Source organism: Neolamprologus multifasciatus, chromosome 17 (assembly GCF_963576455.1).
Source record: "Neolamprologus multifasciatus chromosome 17, fNeoMul1.2, whole genome shotgun sequence".
NCBI lineage: Eukaryota > Metazoa > Chordata > Actinopteri > Cichliformes > Cichlidae > Neolamprologus > Neolamprologus multifasciatus.
The window spans coordinates 10,378,122-10,397,898 of record NC_140455.1 but is presented as its reverse complement, the minus strand read 5'-3'; the positions used below and the strand labels follow the sequence as shown (position 1 = coordinate 10,397,898).

The window sequence follows — 19,777 nt, the reverse complement described above, 5'->3', positions numbered from 1 at the left end:
TGTTCCAATTCATCCAAAGGGTTGAGGTTAGGACTCTCTCTGACTGTGTTTTGGAAGAACTTGGCTAGCTTGCACACTCATCCACGTCTTTATGGATCTTGCTTTGTGCATTGGTGTGCAGTCATGTTGGAACAGTAAGGGACCATCCCTAAACTGTTCACATATAGCCCACACCATAATCCCTACTCCACCAAACTCTGGCACAGTGCAGTCAGACAAACACGTCACTGCATGCCTTCCATAACTGAAAGGCAATCGTATTTCTGTCTTAATCACCAGGGGATGTCTCGTAAAAAAGATGAAAGGGACAAAACCGTGTGCCATAGTCAGGGGTTAAAATTGGTGCAAAACTGGAACGAGTGTCTAGTGCAGGGGTGTCCAACTCTCGGCCTGAAGGGTCAACACACCTGAATCAAATGATTACTTTGAATCAGGTGTGTTCAAGACACGTTGAGGTAATTTAGCCATTTATATCAGCTGTGTTGATTTAAAGACACAACTAAAACCTGCAGGACACTGTCCCTTGAGGCCTGGAGTTGGACACCCCTGGTCTTGTGTTTGTGTTTACAATGTGCTGTGCCTCAGCATCCACTCACCCCCCCCCCTCCCCCTCTGTGATGTCAGTTCCCGAGAGCTTAGATTTATAGACCTGTGGCCATGGAAGTGATTGGAACACCTGAATTCAATGGTTTGGATGGGTGAGTGAGTACTTTTGGCAACACAGTGCATCATTTTGGAAAAAAATAATCTTTTCCAGCATTTTATGAGTATTGTGATTAAGAACCAATCAAATGAAAACAAAGTAGTACCTACAGGTGGCCTCTAGATGGTAAATGGTAAATGGCCCGTATTTGTATAGCGCTTTACTAGTCCCTAAGGACCCCAAAGCGCTTTACACATCCAGTCATCCACCCACTCACACACACATTCACACACTGGTGATGGCAAGCTACATTGTAGCCACAGCCACCCTGGGGCGCACTGACAGAGGCGAGGCTCCCGGACACTGGTGCCACCGGGCCCTCTGACCAGGTACTGTTTGTGCCTGAGGGTAGTTTCCTTTTTTTGTATCAACTGTTTGGGTAATTAAATCTTGCCTCACTCTGCATATTCTTTTAGATTAGTATTCACACCCAACCACTAGATGGAGACAAATGCCAGCTCTTATCATTTCAGCCTCATATGAGACGGGTATGACATGGATCAGGCAGAGTAAACTATACTGCACATTTTTAACTTTTTTATTTTTTTTTATTTCATTTGCATCTTTGGTACCTTTGAGACCACATGTTATGATTAGCATGTTGTGTAATGATATCTGGAGGCTTTCTGGGTTCCCCTCCCCCCCCAAATCTTATTTTGAGGAAAGGCAGCAAGCTTTTTAACCCTCTGAGGTGCTTCTATCCTGGAAAATGGTTCTGTTGGCTGTGGAGCTTTGGTTGCTGGGTGCTCCAAGAGTAGGCACAACCAGTGTGTGGGCCACTCTTGTTTGTGCCGTTGTTGGTCCTTCAAGCAGCCACAGAAAAGGGCCAAACTGAGGCCGAGTGTTTAAAAACAATGAAAAGTCTCCACTGCAGCCAATCTGTTCTTTCCCTGCTCTCTTTTTTGGTATTTGATAACTTTTTTTTGCACTTCTTCCACTCTTGGTGACTTTTAGTGGCATTCCCTTCCCTGTTCCAGCCCACTTTTCAACCAATCATTATTCGATCTACACATAGTCAAATTACTACATGCTATAGGGGTTTTTGAGTGCAAATGGTTCCATTACCTGTAGGAACACAACCACTGCACCATAAACCGAGAATAAGTTGTCATCAACCCTAACTCTAACCTTAGGTCAAACTTTACATACAAAGAATGAGCAACTTTTGTGTTTACAACACTGTAGGAGTCGAATGAGCACCAGGTTGTGTATGTTCACAAGACTTTTGAGAGATTTCATCATTAGCTATGCTCTAAAAACAGGAAAGTGTCATGTGGTAAAAATTCATGCTGACACAAAGAGTGACACTTGCGGCACAGGCTCAAGTCTGGGGAATGTAGATGACATGATAAGAAAATGACAGTCTGACTTCCCTCCAAAACAGCCTCGTGTCCATCAGCTATAGAAAGCCGTTTCACTTCCACACAGTGTTCTGGTGAAACACTTGCGACACCGATTCCTCACAGTGTCAGGCTGCTGAGACAGAGGTGGTTTTCAATGTGACCAAGTTGAAGGTCAGCACACCAAGAGACATGATTTTAAATGTAGCAGGACTATGAGTGAAGGTCTTTGCAGACTCAGCATGCAATTTGTGATATTGTCTATTATATTTAATATACATATTAAATATAATTGTTTACATATTTAGACTTGGGTTAAAAGGAAAGCTTTAGAGCTCAGTAGCTGATCTTTAATCATGGGTGGAAAAGTAGGAATATGATCATGCTGAATGCAATGTGCGCTGCTAACATCACGCTGCATACAGCTTTCTCGAACTGTAACGATGTTGAAAATGAAACCTGACCGGCTCCTCATCACACCTCTCTTTCACAAGAAACAAAACCTACATAGGCGCTTCCTATCAACTGTGAGTCATGTCTCTGTGTGAAGCCCCCCCAACAAAAAATTATATCACAAAACATTTTTTTGTTTACTCGATAAAAGAGACTCCCATAAAATCCCTTTCTGGGCTTCTTAAATTTGAAACACAGAGCCTTATTGTAGAAAAGAGTACTAGAATTCCTCACTTCCTCTCGCGAGCTGGTTATTCATTCACACTTGTACCTCATATAGACATGACCATGTCCAACATGATGGAAAAGCTCATTCCAGACAGCACGGAGGATCAGCTCTGTGCGTCTCTTCCGACTCCCGATGCGGCACTTTTACGAGCGACCCTGAGGCTCAGTGGGACGGCATGTCACAGTGACCACAGTTGTTTTTGTTTGCCATCATTTATGTGGTTGGCAGAAATCATTTCCAAAAACAAAGATAGGGCTTTTTTTTCTCTCTCTTCTAGCTCCTCGGGTTGATACGATTGTGTCGTATGATGACTCAAATAGTAAAGGGTCTTTTCTTGAGCCGCCTGAGTCATGCGTGCAAACAAAGCTTGGTGCCAATTTTAACTTGCCTGCGATTGATGAGATAAAATCTAATTAAAAGCTGTTATTCCCCACAGGGCAAGCAGAGGATATGTTCAGATGTGTGGGCAACATCAATGCTATTCTTCTTCTTATCACTGTAAGGCTTATGTCAGCCCCAAATCTAGCCCTGAAAACTACCCCTGTGGTCTGGAAGCAAGCAAAAAGTGCCTTTCTGTATATTTACAGAAATGTCTTTTTTCCAAGATGGCTGAGATAATTTAAAGAAAAAAATACATAATTTGATAGCATAAGCTTAGGGTCAGAGAAGGGTTTAAGTGACTGGGTGATGGTGAGAATTAACCCCATCCCTGATTCAATATCCAAACTACAATTTCTGATTGCTTAGGCTCGGTTAGAGGTTAGAGGTAGGGGTTACTGATAACTCAGAGGATTCCAGTGGTGAGGGGTATCACTAAACCCTCTGAGATCCCTTGTGGTGAAGTCCCCAACCGTAACACCATCATCGTAGGCAATCAAAAGATTTTTTTTTCATATGTTTTTGTAACAAGGGAACAAGGAAAATAATCAATCTGACATTAATGTGTTTCTCTAAAACATAGGGTTGGGCTCAGAGTAGGGTTAGCGCTGGTAGCTGTAATGACCTGAAAGCATCTATGACAAAATAGAGTTGGATTTCTACACTTTCACAGAAGAAGAACAAAGAGCTGTTTGAATTCCGTGTAAGAGTAACAACAGCGTTCCCAGTACTCACAGCAAAATCTTAAATACCTCTCTGTCATCTGCGTAGAATGAAAACATGCTGACGTTTTGTTTTGGTTTTGTTTTTTTACCTAGTAATAAATTAATTAAACGTAATTACTGTAAGCTGTTCCTACAAAGTTAAGTGAAAGTGACAGAACCTTTTATGGTCTCTAGTGTCCTTTTTTTTTTTTTTTTTTTTTTTTTTTTTCACCACATTATTACAGCTGCTAGAGTTATTGTCTCACCAAGTCCACTTCCTGTCAGTCAGTCAGGCCTGATATGTTGAAATGCTTCATGATTTTCCATTATTATGTAATGCTAATGTCACAACCGCACTTCTGAAAGGTAGTTTTATACAGCAGACTAAGAAAGAAGGACATTATTGAAAATCTGGGGAAATTCTAATGCAGTAAACATACTTGGGAAAAAACATACGACACAAAGAAAAGAAGAACCACGGTGTTTAAAATGCAAATAAGTGGTTAAATCAGAACAAGAGTAAAAACAGTGCTCCTGGTAAACAGCAACTAGCTAGCACTGTCTCTATCTACATTAGGTATTTAAAACCTTGTTAAAAACTTTTGTTTCTCCTTAACTTCCAAAGCTGCAGAACCACTGCTACTGCATTAACAGTAGCCATTATGTAGTTTAATAAGTTATAACAGTAAGACCATTAGATATTTAATGGGAGAATACAAATTTAAACTGAGAAACCCTAAAAATGAGGTAAACCGGATTGATGCATAAAGCTTTTTTTTTTTGTATGTTCTTTTGCACGCAGGTGGGAATGAACTTGATTTGATGGAAAGTATGTGTCAGGTTCAACAAGATCTACAGAGATATTAGTAGTCCAAAAATAGCTCCTCTGAATGGCTAAATATGAAAAGAATGTTCACGACCATGCTTTCTGTTCAGTCAGATGCCTGTGTTTGTTGTTTGTATACTGCTATGTGTCAGCAGAATATTTGACTCAATTCGTTAGCGTAAAAATGACACGTAGTTTTGTGCTTCTGTGCTGTCACCTCAGAACAGTCTGTTACAGATAACATTACTTGATTTTCTAAGGACTGCACTTGACCAGGAAAATAGCAAAGATATAATGTTAGAATGACGTTAACAGACACAGTAAGTAAAGTAGAAAATAGAAAAATGAGTCACTAAAGATGGTATAATTAATTGAGTAAAATAAGCATTTTCACATATTTCTAGATCATTTGTAAATGAAGTTTAAACGCATGTGGAATAATTTTAACTACCACAAAATCTGAGTGAAACTCATGTACGGTGTAGGCAAAATCACCCGAGTGCCCTGTGATGCAAAACTACAATAAAGTTACTGCGGCAAAAAGGCACGTTGTTCGGTTGCTCTGTTGTACGACCGTGCAACACAAGAGGAAATCAACCCACTGTGTGTTTCCATTTGTTTTTAATTAAACTGTCAGTCAGTCTAGCTGATGTTTTAGACTGAAGAAGACAAGGCTGTAGAGCCACAATGTTTTGCAAGTGTCACAGGCAGCCGCAGCACTGGAAGTGCCCTGCCCTGCATTTTTTTTAATGTGTTGTAATCAAAAGGTTGAGTCTCATTGATAACCCACCTCTTGACCGAGTAAGCTCCAGTGTTCAAATTTTTCACCATCTATATACAAACAATTGAGATTTTAGTCTATTAAAATTGTATTACTTTATATATTTAAATTGAAAACAATTTGAGAACAAAAACGGCACAACTGAAACCTGTTTTGTTAACTTGAACACGTCTCATTACTAGCGTCACTCATTACAAGCTAATTAGCACAGAGCAGTTTTTTCCACTTTTTTTGTAAATTGCATGAAAAAAATGTAATCTCTGGAATATTTTATGACTCCAATCAGTGGTTTTGTTGTAATGGCTCGTGAATGACACCTGGGCCACTGAATGGATCCCGTGTAGTTTACCTTATAAGGAATACAATCTGTGTCAGGATCGCTGAGATAAGCTGGCTAGCTGTTGCTCTTCTTTGTGGTCTCTTATCATTTGCCTTTCATTTTCATTTAGAAACAGCATCAAGTATAAAAAATACTAACAGGAAATAATTCGTGTAGCAGGTTGTTGCCCATTTGCAAAATCTCAAGCCGGCCCAGGCACACATGAACATTTACTTTAAAGGCTATAAAAACAAAGCAGGGTGAGATAAATAAATTAACCAAGATATTAATGCAAATTTAATTCAGTGAGAAAATATCAGCCAGTCATGATAAACATAAAAAAGATAACTAAAAAAAAGCATTTTTAAGATATATTTTGAGACATGATGTTTAAAAAAATGGAAAATGATTCAATCCTCAAACACATTTAAACTTCCAGTTTTAGCTTATTCCTTAAGGTAAAGCTGCAGCTTACTAATTTTCTATGCCTAAACTGCTTTTTTCTATAGATCCCACAGAGACTTTCAGTGGGATTCAAATTCAGATATTTCACATACTTGATAAAGGCATGCTTGGGATTACTATTTTATTAGAAATTACCTTAACTGCTGAGGTCAATTCATGCACTGGGAAGCTTAAATGCTGCTTTAAAATCACGTTTCAATGTCTATTGTTAAAAGAATGCTGAATACAAGTCCTATAGTAAAATGAACCATTTCTACAATGTGTTGGTCCTTTCTGTATGTTTGATCCTTGGGATAGTCATACAACCCTTACCTTTCTAATTCTATCCACGGTCCAAAGAGTTCCAGTTTAGAAATTGAATTGTATGGACTTATCATAATTTATTTTAGCCTGTATTCGGGTCATATTATTTACATTCATTTGACTAAAGAAATGATTTCAGCATATGAGCATGAGGCTTTCCCTTGTTTAGTGTATTTCATTTAGTCTATAATTCTCCTGTAACACAGCAGATGCTGTAGTATCCTCTATCATATATAAATGTACAGGCCTACATAATACTTCCACTTTAAACTTACTTTAAAAGGAACTTTAAACTTAAAAGAAACTTTAAAAGTCATGTTTGCTACTTATGTTGAACAGCTGCAAATACAGAACTTTTACGTGTATCACACCTGAAACACATCCTGTTTCTGGCAAAAGCTACACTTTAACATAGAAAAAAATATGAAGTTTGATTTAAATTATTGTCAATAGAATGCAGATAAAAAAAAACTTTGTAACCAGTTGTTCAGTAAATGCCATTGCATTTAGTCTAAATGACCCTATAATATTTTCTTTCTAGATAACTGTATATTTTCATCTTGGTTCATTATTTAACTATTATCTCTACATACATATTCAATTTATTGACTCACAAAATAACTATATGTAAATCTTGTCCTTTTGTCACTGCAGAAGCTAGTAGGTAGCTAGGCATGGTAATATACACTGCTTCTGGAGTTAGGACAGCAATAGAAAAAAAATCTAATAATCGTTGGCTTACAATTTTGATATAGATTTTTTAAAATGCGATTGATAGCCTCACTGAATGTTTCTCTACATTATCAAAAGCTCTTATTTCTTTTGAATGTTACAAGATTATTGTTGAATCTAGTTAGCTAGCCATGCTATTATCTATAGCTTGTGCACAGGTAGCAGATTAACAACCTATTTGGGTGTACAAGAGACATTAACCTGGAAGTGGGCAATATATCAAAGCTAATAAATGTAACAATGATAATCCAGATTGTACAGTATTGTATAATGCTTATACTTTATATAGACTATTAAAATGCCATTTCCATTTGTTACAACTTAATGAACTTGTGACACAACGTTGCAATTTCACAAACTCAATGGACCCATGATGAAGACATTGATTAACAAAGAGCTGTTCTGTATTCTGTGGATTTTCTCATGCCCTGGTGTGAAAGTGCAGTTCAATCAAGCATGCAATATTAAGGGTGTTGGCTACTGAAAATTTAAATCTCCAGCTTCACACGTGCATCTGCTACAGCTCTTGTAGTGTTAGAGGGGAAAGTTTGAAATAAACCCACTTCAACATTCTCCTAACCACAAACACAGCAGTATACCCAACGACGAGACCCCTGAGGGAATCTTGAAAAGCACCAAATGGATACACCTGATTTAACACACCCACCCAAAAATGCACACAAGCACCGACTTTGTGTGTTGTAAAATTTCCATTAGTATATCAATATGGGTCATCAGAGAAGAGGAATTTTGTCTTGCCGGTTTACACATATAGTTTAAGGCTTGCATGTTAAGGCTGATGGGGACAGTAAAGAGGGGACATTTGCATTTTAGGAGTTGTTCTCAGAACTGTCTGGGTCACTCGCTTCAGGAGTTTCAGTACTTATAGAAACTTCCCTACTAATTTCCTGTGCCTTAAAATGCTGCTACTCTGTCCTTGTATGACTCAGTGCATGTTTCGGTTTCTGTGCGCATGTTTTTCGGACCTTCAGTTTTCAAAACAGCTTCTTTTGAGTTATTCTTTTTCGTTTTTTGGTTGTCCTTCTTATAGCCATGCTGTCTTTGATCTAAAGAGCTTCCTGCAAATGACTTATTGGGCCCTATTCCTCAACAGTACCTTCAAAGGCCCAACTTGGTGGTCAATTGTCCTGGAGCCTGCTTAAAATCAGAGGCCATTAGCTCTACAATGTATTGCCTTGCAACCCAATATTTAGGGTGTTAGAGTTATGCCGCTCTCACTTGAAAGCCACTTGTTACCATGACGTTCAATTTATTGTTGGTATGCAGAATATATATAACTTATCATTTAATCAAATTAGCAAAAAGAGTGATTCAAGGGTGTGGTACTTTGGAATGTGCTTGAAAACTGCTAGTCTTTTTATGCCTTGTCTTTGTTTCTACTTTTATTGTTTTACACAAGTAAATGTACAAGTCTGTTTGTCCAATTCATCAAATACCTTTAATATTTTGAAAATCAAGACTGTCATGTAGACAGTTTCACAGTTTTGCTCCCTCTGATTCAGATCCAGCACTCTGATTCAGAAATAGGTGAGGTTTGTCTCTGAAGGGATGGTTGGTTCCTCTTTATTTTCTGTGCACAGTGATAGCATTAGCTAATGTTTGCCAATGGGTGGCTTAGGGCCTGTGCCTACAAATACAAACTGACCTGTAGTGCCTAATGTTCTAGACAAATGAAATTCCGTGTTCACAGAGTCCTCGGCAACAAGAAAAACCCCAAGTTCATTTTTGCTTCTGCACTCGGCTCAAAACGATTCAACTTTTGAATCTTCTCTGCGCTCATCCATGTTTAATGTCTCTCGCCAACTAATCAAAATAAAGTGGGGATTGAACTAGGAAGGAAAATTTGTAACCTGGCAACAAGTGTGTGCAAGAAGCATCAGAAGATGAGGTCATAGGTATTTTTGATGGGGAAAAAAAATATGTGGATGCATGGGATTGTCTTGGTAATCCGTAGATGCTTTGTAGACATATAACAGCTCTATACTATATCACTGCTACAACAGTGTCAAAAATGTTTGAGTGAAACAGTGTTAAAAACAATTGACATTGTTCACTGCAGCCATTGTCAGCTATGTTTTCATCTGATGGCATCATCTCCTTGGCGCCCTTCCTTTTCAAGATTATTTGACCTGTTGTACCAATACCTCTGGGCTCACTGTATGTGTTATCACATCTTCACCAGTTGGTTGAATTCCCATAATTTTTCTCTTCATGTCATCACATAGCAACAAAAAATGGACATATATACAATATCCAATCCCTGTTTTACTGCATGTTTACATCCCAATACAGCTGTTTTTTCTGGGTTTTTAAGATTGTGGGTCATCTCTGCTGGTGGTTAATTAATCATAGCCTCTTTCACACAAGAAAATCTTGTCAATCACAGTCAGTCGGTTGCCTTTAACAAAAGTTATGCCTTTTTTTCCCAGGGGCATGAATGCATGTAAACAACTGATCAGTAAATTAACTGCTAATTCGTGACTTTTGTCCAGCCATTCATTGTAACAATGAATTATGATTCTCACAAGATCCCACAGCACACCTGGACTTCCCTTACGGCACACCCATGTCTCGGTATACCATTTGTGAAGTACTGATTTAAAATATGGCATAGGTAGTGCATCTAGAATCTCCATACAGACAAGCAAAAGACAAAAAGGCAAGCGCTCATATCGCCCTATATGGACTACACACACATCAAGTAGTCAACCAGTCACTTAAATACCTTTTTCCAGAAATCTGAGTAACAGAAAAAACATTTCTCCCATAGGAATTTTACAGCTGTGAGTCAGTAACAAGGGTAGATGAGTCTAACAACAGACATTTGAATTCGTATCCAATTGCCGTTTAGATACAGGTACCAGCAGGCCCACAGCGTCATAAGTATACCTTTCCTGGCAGTTTAAGGACAAGCCCAGGATGGAACAGTGCTTTTACACATATCACAGCAGGCTATTGTATCTCCCTACAGGGAATTACAGGGATATTAAAATGCCCAAACTCTTATTTTCAAGGATTCGACTTTACGAATTTAAGGATTTAATGCCCAACATGAAGCGGCCACGAAGGTAAGCCAAGCACACTAATGATACTAAGTTTACATTTATAAACTTTACATTAACAAACATATTCGACTTGATTTTGTTTTTAAGGATTGACATTGTACTGAACTGCAGGAGGCGTAAGAAGGATATCCAGTGTGTCAGTGTACAGAAATGTAATGATGAGATGTACTCTTCAAAGCTGAGGTATCATATGATTGGAACTGTTAGTTATTTTCATCTCCATGGTGTATATTAGAAAGAAAATAATAGCCATATATCATTTCCTTATAGTTGTCAGACTGACCATAAACTTCACCTGGAAAAACTGCTAAAGGACAAAAGTAAGAAGTGTTACTCTTCACGAAACTGAGCCATGTGATTCTACAAATGAATTTCACGTAATGAATAATTCTGTATGTTTAACCCTTTCCCTCTTTGCAGAGTATTTAGCAGCATTCCACTCTTTTCTGCAGTCTGAGTTCAGTGAGGAAAACATTGAGTTCTGGCTCGCATGTGAAGAGTTCAGGTTGACTACCTCACCCGAAGACCTTCAATGGAGAGCAGAGGAGATCTACCGGGAGTTCATCCAGCCTACAGCCTGCAGAGAGGTCAGTTTGTCCGTTATACCAGAGCTGAATAATATTTCATGCTTAAAAGAAGAAATTACTTTCTTGGACTTTCTGAGTAACTTTGTAAACTAAAAGTAAGCCCAAATATAAACTGCATTTTATCAAACTGGCATTACAGAAAAGAGGAAAGTATGATTGCATCATAGAAAAAACTGTACAAAACTTTTACAAATTCAGTGAAGCAACGCAGATGATTACCAAATTTCATAACTTCCAGTGCTTCTGGTGCTTTTAGTACAGTATTTGCTGTGTCATATTTCTGTCAGAATTTACATATTCTGACAGAAAAAAGTCAGAATTCTGACTTTTTTCTCAGAATTCAGGAAAAGAAGGAAAAAAAAGACGTGCCCCCTTTTTTTTTTTTTTTTTTCAGTGGCCCTAATCCTCTTCTGTACAAGACAGTAAGAACAATACCGAACACATAAAAATACCAACAAACAAGTTAAAGTACCAAAGTAGAAGAGTATGGAGGGAGGTTATGTAGTGTGTTATTCATTTCATTTCATGGCACAGAATTTTCCCATTGTGAACCACAGACTGGACACACAATATATACATTCCTAGTAAGAAATCACTTAGTGGTGGCAAGTAAGCAGCACATGTATCATGTGGGGTTGTCAAGCAACATACACTTGGATACTAATTCTACTACACATTATTATAGGATTAGATATTTATGTTAGTTTTTTGGAGTCGGATGTGGCCATATTTGGAGTTTGGAGTCTTAAGTTATGAGCTATAGCTAGCGTGCTAGGTTAGCAACCTGCAATCGTAAATTGAAACACAAACTTCTAATACAGGATGTACCTCACAGCATGCTATATTATTTGTTAGGTAATTTAATTAAAGTCCTCTAAAAGGCAATAACACAATAGACAAAGGGAAGAGGAAGAAGTCCATTTTAATAACTGGAGTTAGAGAACTAAGGCCACCAGCTGCCTGTGACAGGATAAGCAGTCACACTCCTACCTCTAACATCCACATGAATAAGGTATTTTTTAAAAAACATTGTCTTAAAGAGGGATTTTACCCACAGAGAATAAAGTTAGGTTTTGTTTTTTTTTTTAAGCAGGCTGTTAAAAATTTTTTAATGCTGTATTTCTTGGAAATATAATATATAAGTCTATGGGGGACTGACTTATGTAGCCATTCAAGGAACTACCACAATGGTTTCTTATTTAGTTAGTTGCAACTTGAAGTGAAGCGAGACCAATACAATAGTAATCATTCAGCTAAATGGCAAGCTAAATGTTTTAAATATTCTTCAATGTTTCTTTGAAAGAATGAAGTATTTCAATTACAAAGAAAAAGCAGAATCCAAATACAAATGGAGCAAGAAATAACATAGTTTAAAAAAACAAAACAGGACAGGAAACTCTTCAGGGACAAGTAGTGTGTATGTGTGATCTGTCTCAGTAGCTAGAATTCTGAATTTCATGGAGTTTCATCTGAGTTGAAAAACATATAAGAGAGCTAGCAAGTTAATGTTTGCTTTAATGTTTTGTTTATTGTACCAGTAATAAAATTGACCACAAAATAGACTTTTTTTTTCTTAAAAATGTAACCCTAGGATTAAGAGGTATTTTCTTACCTCCTTCCAGGGGTGTATTTTGTACATCTTGGTGGTGGCATTTTAATTATTTTGGATTTAACGTTTTTCAGGCACCATTTTACAAATTGAAAACAAACACAGATAATTTGGGAACACATTACATGATGATATGTTGACTTGTCACATTTGTTTCCTTCTCAGATCAATGTAGACCAGCATGTTAGAGAGAAGATCAAGCAGGCACTTGAGAAAGCGAGCCTTTCCTGCTTTGACGAGGCCCAGAAACATGTTTACCTGCTGATGGAAAGAGACTCTTGCCCCAGATTCCTGCACTCAGATGCCTACCTGAGTCTAAAGCGCAAATCCAGGACTCTGTGGTACCTTTAAAGAGAGCTACCATCCCTGTTTTCTATTCAGCTGCTCCAAAACTTTATTTCACACTGGATCAACTAATTTACTGTTTCACTCTAAACCCAAACAGAAAAAAAAATTTTTTTTAACAGTGTGCAATATCATTTTTTCTTTTTGTACTGATAAAATGCCGTGGACTATAGTACAGCAAGGCAAACACAATGACAGAAAAGTAATGTGAGTGTGGAGATATGTACGTATAAAGAATGTTGGTATGTGTTAGTACTTTAGAGGACTTTGCAGAGTTCAAGGTTCTTTGAAATACTGTATGTGTTAACTGAAAGTCTAGGTAAGTTAAGCTTGTTTCTGATGTGAAATGTTAGGACTTCTTGCCCAAATTTGGCTGATTCAGTCAGTAACTGTAGTCATTCATCTATAAGTATTCTTTTTATTCCAATATAGTCAGAATTATATTTATCTGACTGACTAACTGAGACATGAGGAAGGGCATGAGTCAAAATAAAGGATAACAGTTTCCACAGCTTACCCAGCAAAGGGATTTTGTTTTCAGTCACATGTCTGCTATATCCTTTAATTAGGTGTGGGCCTGACTCTGTACACCAACATCAGGGTTTACTAAACTGGAAAAAAGTAACCCCCCACTCTAACCCTCGATCCCACTCTGTTCTGTAAACGGCCTTATTCCTAAAGATTGTGCCTTAAAAAGGAGTACTGAGGCAGCTAATAATAACTCAAGGGCTTAAATGACAACACAGGAGTCATCAGACAACCTGATGCGTAACAGATCAGCCCTCAATGTGCTGCCTTGTTAGGGGAATAATCTCATCACCCACAGACAATGACTGGGGAAAATACTTGTGAAATTTTTTTTTAAAAAAAGCCAGAAAGAGTAGTCTGGGAAAGGTTTGTTCAGATGAAAATAGAGAGACTGTGTATGTCTAACAGTTCCACGTTAATAAAGGTTTTTGTCACATCGGTTTGTACTCATGGCCTGATGTTGTTAACAAATTTAAGCAGTTTTTCCAACCATGATGAGTACTGTGGGGCAAAGAAAGTGGACGTGGTCATAGAGAATCTGCTTCATCACTTATCAGATTTGATAATAAAAGGACAGTAGCTTATATTTTTTGCAACAGTAAGCGCCTCATACCATTACTCAAAAGGATATTTGAACGCTATCTGGTCAAAGACTAATAGCTTTATGACTGGAAATCCTATTTTTAAAATACTATATTGAGGCATTTGCTCTGTTTTTAATATAAAGGTGAAAGCCCAGAGTTCATGTACTACCATATGAAAGAGAACACCAATGAAAGGTATGAAAACAAACTATGAAGCTCAATTTTTGTAGTTCCAACACAAGTGAAGAAGGCTGTGAAACTATGTTGCTATATTGTTTCCCTGTGTTAGCTAGTTTACAATCAACATCCACTTCAACATGACACAAATATTTGTGTCATGGCAGTTGAGTCTAAACACATCCCAGTCTGTTAGTCAGCTGCCATTATAGGGACGAAAGATTGGGCCTTTAGGTGTATATTCTGTTTGAGTTTGCCTGTTATAGTTACTAGTCATTAGATAGAAATGCATATGGATTTTAAAAAGCGATGGAAGAGTTACGTTTTCAGACAAAAGCCAAAGGTTTTGGCTATTGCTTTCCATGCAAACTATTTACTTTGATGTGAGAAAGGTTGCTCTAATGCTATTTGGACATCGTGGGAAATAGAAACAGAAATCATACACTCAGTATAACCATCAGAACATCCTTTATGGTTCTATGGGAACATGACCCCTTGGCTTCCTCGATGCATGACCTCAATAAAGACTTTCTATGGTATCGGTCACTAGACTGAAGTGTTTTCTATATCATGGTGATTTTGTAAATTATGGTTGCCATTAGATTAAAAAAAGGAGGATAAAGTCTCAGTCAACTTAGCCGCTCGCTCTTCCAGTTTTAAGTTGCCGTGCTGGCTACAGCAAAAATGCAAACTTTAAAACTTTGCAACTGAACCTACAATTAGTCATGTCCCAACATCCATGTTTCATAGTCGCCGAGAGAAACCAGAAAAGCTTCAGACACCAAACTACTTCAGGGAGAAATATCTTTATAGAGACACATCCACTCATACTGTTTTTCTATGGACTAGTAACTACAACTCTTTCTTTTAATAACAATATTATTATTTTTATTTATTATATCCAGGGCCACTTGTGTTTCAGAGATATAGCTATTGGAAAGTTTATTTTGGATCCTTAATCTCATAATTACACACAAAAAAAGAAGAAAAAAAATACTTTTCCCTCATGAACATAAAGCAATAATTTTGTGTAAAATGCAACTGAAATGTTTAATCAAATAATTAAGCATTAAAAAAGAATATTCTTGGTGTAAACCGAATGTACACCAATCAACAGATTCCATTAAATTTAATGTTTTACATTATTATTACATATGTAGCAAATTACATGGAACATTTACATGTAAGCAAATTGCTTAATAAAGTCAGTATTTTGGGGAATATTTTTTTTTTTAATTTTTGAATGTAAACTCTGAAAGCATTACAATTTTAAAAGGTTAAAATGAGTTTTAAAGCAGGACAAAATCCATGTGTGCTATGAAAAGGTTGAAAGTGCTCACTCTAATTTAATGTGGATACTGTAGGAAATGTTATGGTTGACTTGGTTTTGATTGTAATTTTGGGCTGAAACTATTTGCAGGTGTACAGTCGTACGTCAGAAAACTCTCAGTACACCGAGTGTCACGGGTTGTTCCTGATAAACGACAGAGGTCTCACATCTCCTCCATCACATGGTACACAATCTGTCACTGTTTTCTCATAGCCCACAACCGTTACCATGGTAGTGAAAAGGAAGTGAGTACTGCTGCTGGCACAGTGTTAGTCAAGACGGTGACGGTCGGGAGGAACTTTACTATAAGAGCTGGATGCTGAATGTTAAATCTTATACACTGATGTGCTTGTCCACATTTTAACTTCAGACAGGGAATGCAGCTTTCACCTCTCAGTGTTTGGTGACTCTATCGCAACGCCTCAGTACTTATAACCGTGTTTGGGCAAAAAAGGGAAGCGTCAGTGAGGCAAAGCCTAAGGGTAGATTATAACAGGGTAGCCTATGGCATCAGGTTTCGAGTGGAAGCTTTCAAAAAGCTTTAAAGACTTCAAATTCCCCAGTTAGGAACCAAAGTTCGCATCTTAGATCTGTGAAATACACTTGTTTTGGGCTTTCACACCTCTAACAGTAAATCTATTCACACTACCAAATATTAATAAGATTGCAGAGTTGCTATTTTTGTCTGGTTTTGTGTATTTGCTATATTGTCAATGCAAAGCTGTTTCTATTGATTTTGGGGGAAAAAAATGAACATACATTTCTGTGCTATGTGGTCAAGGATGAGAATGAATAAAGCACCAACATCCTCTCTCTATACAAAATGAGTAGGAAATCTTCTGCAACATGTGAAGGCAGAGGCAGATGGTGTGACTCAGTACTGTCACACTCCCAGCTAGGTTTTACATGGCAGTGCAAGGCTATGGGCTACATTTGCTAATAACCTGATCTATTTTTGCTTTAAATGTAAACTGACCATAGTGACTATAGTCAGTACATTTATTAGAGTTGTAACCAATGAGTGATAACCCAGAGCGGCCTTGCTTGTTTAATGTCCCATGATTGTATTTTCCTATACTGGGCGATACATTGCAGTGAAAGCAATGCTGTTGAAAAGTTCTGCAACTCTGCAGATCAAAAGCCATTGCAAATTACATTCAAACTTCAACTTGTGCCAAACTGACCACCAGAGTGTTGAAGCCCAAAGGGTATCAAAATCAAACAGGCTACTATTCAAACTGAGGCATATATGAAGATGATTTGCTGCAAACTACCCGAATTGCCAGCATATGGCAGTACAATGTGTTTTAGCCCAGCTAACACAGTTGTAGCCCCTTCAGACAGGAGGAGGTCCCATATGCAAACTAGACCTATAAGCGCTCTAGTCAAATAGGAACTTCCTGGAAGAGTTCCCGTGCTGTACAAATGATAAAATTCAAATCAGGGATGTTTTTTTTCTTTTCAAATTTTGTTATAGGTGGACTCCAAAAACAATAATAATGAAGCTGTGGTGAAAAGTTTACTTAAACTCTTCATGGTCATAAATATCATGGTAATTTTGGGCTTCTAACAATTTCTATGAATTTTTTTTTCCATGGTGTAACAATTGTGCAGCATACATCTTTAGTCATTCTAAAAAAAAACAACAACAACAAAAAACAAAAAAAGAATTCGGTGCACAACTGAATTTATTTTTGGATTTTCTCAAATCCACACAGGCTCAAATATTATTACTTGGTTAAATGTCTCTTAACAAGTTGTTCTTGACCTGACGCTTTTTGTAGCAATCAAAAAGGTTCTGGTGTAATTTTGGCTGTATGTTTAACCACTTTTCTTGGCACATTTCCTCATAAATTGGTTGGTTCCCTGGAATGGACCTGGCTTTTAAGTGTAGTACACAAATTTTAAACAGGGTTGAAGTCAGGGGTTTGACAAGGCCATTTAAGAAGGCAGTTCCAACGTGTGCTCAAGTTTCAACAATCTAGCTGTTCATCTGAGCAGAAGTTGTAAGAGTTCGGAAGTATTCTTCCTTCATTACTGCATCCACTTTCCTGGCAACAAAAAAGACCCACCCATGAAGCTACCACCACCATGCTCGACAGCTGGTACAGTGTTCTTAGGTTTGAATCCCTCACCTTTACTCTTCCAAACATAGCATCATTGTGGTGTCAGTCTTTATCTTGCATGAATTTCTTCGTGAGGCATTTGGCTTGTCAAGATTGACTGAATGTTTCAGTAAGGCATGGTTGGTTTTGAAACAGGGGCTTGTTTCATGGTTGGCGCTCTTTCAGTTTGTAGTGATGTAAAACTTGCTTCATAATAGACAGTGACACTGGTGTTCCTGCTTTTTCCAATAAATGGCAGTCCCTGTTTGTTCCCAAACATCCTAACCAGTTTCTGCTTTTCTAAGAATGATGCCCTGGGTCTTCTTCTACGGGCGATTGTGGCTCAAGAGTTGGGAGTTCGTCTTGTAATCGGAAGGTTGCCGGTTCGAGCCCCGGCTTGGACAGTCTTGGTCGTTGTGTCCTTGGGCAAGACACTTCACCCGTTGCCTACTGGTGGTGGTCAGAGGGCCCGGTGGCGCCAGTGTGCGACAGCCTCGCCTCTGTCAGTGCGCCCCAGGGTGGCTGTGGCTACAATGTAGCTTGCCATCACCAGTGTGTGAATGTGTGTGTGAATGGGTGGACGTGTAAAGCGCTTTGGGGTCCTTAGGGACTAGTAAAGCGCTATACAAATACCATTTACCATTCTTCTATAGCTTGACAAAGTTGTGTCACATCTATAAAAATTCTACTTATGTTATGATGATCTTGATCTTGAACTTGGGATCTGCAATTGTTTAGAAATGGCTCCAAAGAAGACTTCTCCATTTGTGTACATCTACCATTTTCCCTCTTAGGTATACTTGGACTATATATACACAGGCTGTTTGAGCCTGTGTATGTACTTTTCACCCTGTGTGGATTAGAAAAATATCCATAATAAATTCAAAGTTGTATACCCAATTCTTGTTTTTTAAAGTGATTAAAGACTATGTAAGTATTTAAAAGTATGCTGTACAGTTATTTCACACCAGAAAAAGAACAGCTAAGAAAAATCCAGAAAAGCCCCAAATTCCGATTATATCCATTCCAATAAATGTATGTAAACTTCTGACCACACCTGTATAAGCCCAGCATCCATTTGTCTATCCAAATAGACAAATCACTTCCATTTTTAGGTGGGTTTCAAACAAGGACCTTCGCTCAACAATCATCATTTGAAACCTTGACTGACAACACCTTAAACCAGGGGCTTTCTCTGGCAATATCGTTAGCACATTTAGAAGTTTCAAAGTTTATGAGCATGAGACCAAGAATGCCTTCTGGCATTTACTCTACTAAAGAGCACACTGTTCTCATCCAACCATTTGCTCCAAACAGTTTACTTGAAACCTTCAGATGTAGCCGAAAGACAAACACATAAATTAGTTTATCTTTAAGATAAGAGTTTGGGATTTGAATTCCCACAGTTCTTTTCTGTGCTACAACTATCAGCAGAAACGTCTACTTAAATGCCAGAGAAAATATCTGTTGTAGATCACCGCAGAACTGAAAGGAACGTGAAATGTGAAGGGTCACCACAACTAATGCTAATTTCAGCTAATGCTAGTTCTTGCCAAGACCCCATCCAGTTCACTAAAGGTTCTTTGGCCACAGCCACTAGTTCTGGCTGACTCGGTTGGTTCTCCTCAGTCCTCGTCTGTTCCCCTGTCCCTTAAACAAATAACAGGCTCAGATGTAAAACATTGGGGCCCTTCAAATATGTATGGGTCTCTGACATTGGCAATGAAATCATGCTCATTATCATAGTACTTGACTTTGCTGGATGTCTACCTTTTGTGTGGGTTGATGTTACACTTTCTTCATTTTAACGGCAAAATATGCCTAAAATTTAACTGTACGTTTCTTTTCTTTCTTTTTTAATTCTTTTTGTAGTCTACAAATCGTGCTTGATGTGGGGGCTGACAGAATACCCTCTTTTTTTTTAGGCACTTCCAAACCCTTCTATATTTTCTGGAGATATTTGGCATTGGATTAAAGCTGCAACTTTTTTTCCGCCTTTTACACTAGTTTTAGCCACCATATAAGGATTTCCGCCTGCAGTTTGACGATGGTGGAAGGCTTCAATAATCAAGTAATAACTCTGCAGCTGAAAGATGAGAGTGGTCAGGATATGATGTTCTGACAGTCTTTCTGGCTTCCTGTAGCCTTGCGGAGCCTCTCTGTTGCAATCAATTTGCTGTTTCCTCTTTTTTA

The 19,777-nt window shown here is 38.1% G+C and overlaps 1 protein-coding gene across 2 annotated transcripts; it reads left to right on the top strand.

The window, feature by feature from the left end:
• The first annotated feature begins 805 nt into the window (after positions 1-805).
• LOC146498968 (regulator of G-protein signaling 21) lies at positions 806-13,714 on the top strand. Of its 2 annotated transcripts, XM_085137856.1 has the most exons (6): positions 806-1,032; positions 10,269-10,322; positions 10,407-10,502; positions 10,590-10,639; positions 10,740-10,906; positions 12,681-13,714. In XM_085137856.1, exons 2-6 carry the CDS (start codon positions 10,297-10,299, stop codon positions 12,864-12,866), a joined length of 525 nt encoding a protein of 174 aa, XP_084993982.1. In that variant the 5' UTR covers positions 806-1,032; positions 10,269-10,296; the 3' UTR covers positions 12,867-13,714. The 2 variants fall into 2 exon arrangements, with proteins under 2 accessions (XP_084993982.1, XP_084993981.1); XM_085137855.1 differs by lacking the exon at positions 806-1,032 and having other exon boundaries at positions 9,681-10,322.
• The last annotated feature ends 6,063 nt before the right edge of the window (positions 13,715-19,777 follow it).

Bases quoted from the DNA above. Each gene is read 5' to 3' on its own strand.
- LOC146498968 (XM_085137855.1), top strand. From the start codon at position 10,174: ATGGAACAGTGCTTTTACACATATCACAGCAGGCTATTGTATCTCCCT. The intron at 10,503-10,589 runs GTATCATATGAT...ATTTCCTTATAG, and splicing joins ATGTACTCTTCAAAGCTGAG to TTGTCAGACTGACCATAAAC. The intron at 10,907-12,680 runs GTCAGTTTGTCC...TTTCCTTCTCAG, and splicing joins AGCCTACAGCCTGCAGAGAG to ATCAATGTAGACCAGCATGT.